Genomic DNA, 5,296 nt, shown 5'->3' on the forward strand with positions numbered 1-5,296 from the left:
TTTTATTAACTTAACTTTTAATTCAATTAATTTCATTATACATTAACTTGTATCTTAACTAAGTTAAATTTTTAAGGTTATTATCTTTAACTTAACTTAGTTAAAAAAAAAAGTAACTTACCCAACTCTGGGTATAATACGTAATTATGTCTCCGGGCTTTTCGCACATGCTCCCGATAGCTGGCGACCTCTTGTCAGCTGACGCTCATTGCGCTATCACGCTAGCGGCGCTCGCAACCGTGCGCTGGAGTCAAAAAGCCGGAGCACGATCGCCGGAGCACGAGTTTCGGAAAATAGCTTAGCGAATAACAAGTACGACCGACACGTTATCGAAGTACGTTCCGCAGTAATACGTTACTTTTATCGATACGTTATAATAGTCTCGAGTCTCTTCGGAGATGTGCTTGCCGTTCCGTCATTGTATCAAATCTACGTTTGATTTATAAGTCGCGCAGTGTAAAGTGTTTAAGAATAAAGTCAGTGATCGTTGAATTTAGAATAACGTGACTGTTTATTCAAAGCCTTTATCACGCTGTATCACGCAGTGACATCCTGATCATTAAACCTGCTTATAGACTAATGAGCATTGAAATCCAAATCGTAAAATAAAATACGAACTGAAAGTAAAATAAAATCAAACTGTTAATCTTACAGTTAATATCTTACATTATTTTCAATTTGAAGTCGAAATCGAATAAAACGTATCATTATTTTATTTTTTATGTTATGACAGTTTTTTAATGTGTCACATGAAATACAATGCATTTTTTCCTTTAAAAAAGTAATTAAATCATATTTATTTGCATCAAAATTTCTTTTGAGGTACATTTTGCCTAATAATAATTTCCATCTGATGAAAAAATTCAAATGTTGCATTGACGAAAAATAATGTATTACGTCGATAACATTTCAATAAAATAAATTGTGGGAATTTTAAAGTCGGATTATATGTTAGAGATCCTGCGGAATTCAAACATAATTCACATGATATATTATTTTTTGAAATACGGGACAGAATGTATCCGGCAAGGTTGTACAATACATTCATTTCAGTAACGCCTAAGTTTACTGTTTGTGTTGAAAAATCAGGAATAAATGGCAGGTTTCTTTTCATTTCCTTTGCTTTGAGTCGATTCAAAAAATCACCAACAAAAATTCTATCATCTTCGTAACTAGAGTTACCTACTGGCTTTAAATACTTCGATATCGCAACAATCTTTAAATTTTGTTTAATTTGCAAGGCATTCGGGCTGGGTTGTTTAGCTCTAACCGAACTAAATATATTTTCAACACAGCCCGATGTTAATCAGCCTGCTAATACATACAGATAGCCCTTTTCATTTATTAAATACGTCGACAATTCGATGATAGACTTAGTACTAATAATGACTCCACGTTGCACAGGTTTAAACTGTGTACTATTTCTAACTATCATTTCTTGGAAAAGTTGTATAATACATTCTAAAAATGCAATAGATCCTTTATATTTTCCGAAAATTCATTACCTGGAGTTTTCCCTAATGCAACTTTTGCAGTATGTGAAGTCATCAATGTAAACCATTTTGAAATACTTTCAATGAACAAGGCTGTCGTCCAGTATTCTTTTTTAGAATTTGTGATCGCCAGAAAGTTTAGACTGGCACTAATGTCTCGAGACATAAAGTTTTTGGCTTTATTAACTTTCATTTTATTGAAAGTACCATTTGAAAAATCGCCTACTTTGATCTTCGGCGCTAGTTTTAATTGCAAATTGTCTTGAAATTCTGTAAGTTCTTTTATATGCAAACTATTAACAACAGAGGACAATAGATTATTAGCATTAACAAATTTCTCAGGCAAAGTGATAGTTTTGTTTTTAATCAAGAAAAATTTCAAATTTTTCAAAAGATGGCCAGGATCAGCGATAAACCAAAGTTTACGATTATTGTCAACAGGATGGGTAATTGAGTTTGTTATTGTCGTCCAGCACAACAGTAAAAAACTTTCGCCACATTGCCAAATTGTTCAGTCCCATGTCATTTGTAATACAATGAACGTAAAGTCCGATGGCTGGGTGGCACCCAGTTGGACACGGCTCAATTGGACATGAGCCACTCACAGCGCTTGAGACTATAAAGCTCCTAAGCACCGATCGATGTGATTGGTGGTGTCCAATCGAGCCGTGATCAATCGGGATCACCCCCGATGGCTTCAGCTTTTTGAATTATTTCAAGCATGATAGGGTGTAACAATGCTTCGTTATAGCTATCAGGTGTTAAATAAAATGCAACAATTTGTTTCCACCGTGAAAAGGTACCAGTGAGCACAACAATCAAAGCATGAGTAGCATGAACTCTTTTTCCTACATGCAACAAAAAAGGAAGATAAAAAGCAAAATTACACAGAAAAAATAGGAAAAATCCAACACAAATACAAGAGATCTGTTTTTTATGGCTGAACTAGTGTACACTTTTGTAACTTAAATGAGATAGATACATGTTTCATATTTGATGAAAGCGAGAAAGAGAATTCTAGTGTAGTCTAGTGTAAGAGCAAAAAAAAGATCTCAGATATAATAATTACATAATTTATACAACTGTATTATATAGTATAACGTTATGTAAAGTCGGCGGCACACGATGCTTGTTTTCTTGCTGGATTGTTAGTTAGAATAAATTCTTGCCACCGTATTGGCTACGATGCTGACACTGTCAATACCGCAACCAATGCAATGGCAAGATTCTAATCCAACTAGGAATCCAGCAGGAAAACAAGTATCGTGTGCCGCAGACTTAATACAGGGTATCAATCATGAAACTTTATCCCTAGGATGGAAAGTGAAAAGTGAAAATTTTTACCATTGAAGTTATATAATGGAGACATTTTTCACTTTTCACTTAATACCATCACGTGTGCAAAATGATGCAAGTCCACAATATGACTGTGTCGATGGGTCCAATTTTTGACCTGGTGCTATAGCCATTTTGTCTAATGCAAGCATGCAATCTCTTTCTTTGATGTCTTGAAACTGAGCGACCTTATCAGCTAATAATTTAAAACTATCTTTACTAATTCCTTCTCCAAATTCGATACTTTTCAGTTTTCTTCGAAGTGTACGTTCGGTCGGCAGAGGTATTTTTTCCTTCAATAACTGTTGATAACCAGTAGAAATCTTACCACAAGAAATCTTCAATCGGAGTGCTTTTCTTATGGTATTATTAGACCATGTATGGATGCGTGAAGATCGCCGCATAAGAGCTTCTATTTGGTCATCAGTAAATATTTGCTTAATTGCTGATTCTAATTTCGCATAATTTCGATTTCCAAAGTTGTTTCTAGTCAACTTCTTAATATGCTTCTTTAACATATTGTTAGTTCGATAATTTTTCGAGAGAAGTTTGTTGGCCGATTCAATTTTTCTGTTGGCTTCTTCCAGCTTTTTCTTTAAATATTTAACTTCGTCAAATTCTTTGTTGCATATTTCTTTCGGGATAGTGGAAAGATCTTCAAAATAATATAAGTTCTCGTAAAAGTAATTATAAATAATACTAAATAATAATAAGTAACATACAATGTCTATATATATGTATATATAAATGATATATTATAGTAAGTAGAATTACAATTACAATTTGATAGTTCCGGAGAGAAATTTAACGTGAATGATTGCGCAAAATTTGATGTCAATGGAGAAACGTCAGGAACATCTGATTTGAAACAATTATGTTGTTCCTCCTTAACATTTCCATGATTATGAAATGTTTCCAGCATTGCCTCAGATTGCCTTTCTAAAGATTCGTTATTATCATCCTAAAAAAGATTCATTATTTTCATGAAGTTTGTTGAAAGATGTTGGTTTTCATTTCAACAATGAAATTTTAAGATTTTCATCACATAGAAAGGACGAGAGTCAATGAGGTCGTTTTTATGTCCCCTGTGGATTTCCAGTAAACAATTCTTTCGTATTGTATGATCGTTAAGAATGTCAAAAATAATTATTATATGAGAAAAAACTCGAATTAGAGCTTTATGATCGAGTTTTTTCTGATATAATGATTATTTATAACATTCTTAATAATCATACAATACAAAAAAAAATTGTCTAATAGAAATCCGTAGGGAACACAAAAATGTCCTTATTGACCTTCCCTTTTTTCTTATACAATATTTTCCTTGTACAATAAGAATACAGATCAAGTAAATTCCAAATTAAAAATTTCGTATTAATTGTAGTTTTAAATGAGCGTTATTTTATGTTGTTAGTGTAGCAAGAATACATTTTTAAGTATTTATCAAATATTGTTGCAATAAAATTTGATTTCAGAGAAATATTGACATGCACAATAGATTATAAAAAATATTGTCATCAAATACTGAACTGTAAATGCATGCATTGTTCACTTTTTTGAATAAAGTTACGCAGAGAAAGAGAACTCACTTTCGTAGTTATGCATGTGCTACTTCTTTCTGATCGAGGGAAAATTGAGGGTACAGCATTGCACTTTAATTTGCGTTTCCCATCGATTCTAACTTTTTTCCACATTTCATTTGCAAAATGTGTCTGTAAAAATGAATTTCATATTTGGTGAATTTCATATGGACTCTCATATTCTAAATATAAGGAAAACATAGGTGGCACCCAGTTGGACACGGCTCAATTAGACATGAGCCACTCACAGCGCTTGAGACTACAAAGCTCCTAAGCACCGGTCACTGTGATTGGTGGTGTCCAATCGAGCCGTGATCAATCGGGATTACCCCGGAAAACATAAGGGCAAATGAGAGTACAACGCAGTTATCAATGCAAAAGATAACTTATCCTTCTTTAATTCAGGAAGAATAATTTTTTCCTGCATTAAAGGGCAAGTTTTTATCTTTTGCGCTCCGATAACTGTGTTGTACTCTTATTAGCCCCTGTGTTTTCCTTATATTTATAAAAATGTTAACACATCGTCAATAATTTTAGTTTTATAATATAATACAAAGGAAACAAATTTGATTTACCTCACATATAAATGAATGAATTGTTGGTTCCCAATCAACTTTGCCATTAGCTTTGCGTATATTCATAATCCATGATTTTTTTCTCACTGGGTCATCTCACTTGGGAATCGAGCCATGAAAATTTTCAAACCGTTTTTGACGCGGTTAGAGCATCCAGATATGCAACAACTTGGCATTTTTTATCTATAAAAGTAATTATTTAATGTTATTTAAAAAAGTTTTGGTAATTATACAGAATAGCTACACCGCCTCCGATTTCGATAAAATTAGGCTCATTCGACGCGTTTTTGCATGAAACGAAAGAATCTGGCAG

General features: G+C 33.2%; 1 protein-coding gene across 1 annotated transcript; it reads right to left on the reverse strand.

The window, feature by feature from the left end:
- Nucleotides 1–2,847: 2,847 nt before the first annotated feature.
- LOC108764724 (uncharacterized) lies at nucleotides 2,848–5,158 on the reverse strand. Its single transcript, XM_018513076.1, has 4 exons — nucleotides 4,984–5,158; nucleotides 4,418–4,540; nucleotides 3,609–3,789; nucleotides 2,848–3,483 (listed from the first exon to the last, which is right to left on the reverse strand). The coding sequence occupies exons 1-4, from the start codon at nucleotides 5,047–5,049 to the stop codon at nucleotides 2,873–2,875; spliced, it is 981 nt and encodes a 326-aa protein (XP_018368578.1). The 5' UTR covers nucleotides 5,050–5,158; the 3' UTR covers nucleotides 2,848–2,872.
- Between the last annotated feature and the right edge of the window lie 138 nt (nucleotides 5,159–5,296).

This window comes from Trachymyrmex cornetzi, unplaced genomic scaffold, assembly GCF_001594075.2.
Source record: "Trachymyrmex cornetzi isolate Tcor2-1 unplaced genomic scaffold, Tcor1.1 scaffold115, whole genome shotgun sequence".
NCBI lineage: Eukaryota > Metazoa > Arthropoda > Insecta > Hymenoptera > Formicidae > Trachymyrmex > Trachymyrmex cornetzi.

Bases quoted from the DNA above. Each gene is read 5' to 3' on its own strand.
- LOC108764724 (XM_018513076.1), bottom strand. From the start codon at position 5,049: ATGAATATACGCAAAGCTAATGGCAAAGTTGATTGGGAACCAACAATT. The intron at 4,541-4,983 runs GTAAATCAAATT...TCATTTTTACAG, and splicing joins TTCATTCATTTATATGTGAG to ACACATTTTGCAAATGAAAT. The intron at 3,484-3,608 runs GTAATTGTAATT...ATTATTTTGAAG, and splicing joins CTCTCCGGAACTATCAAATT to ATCTTTCCACTATCCCGAAA.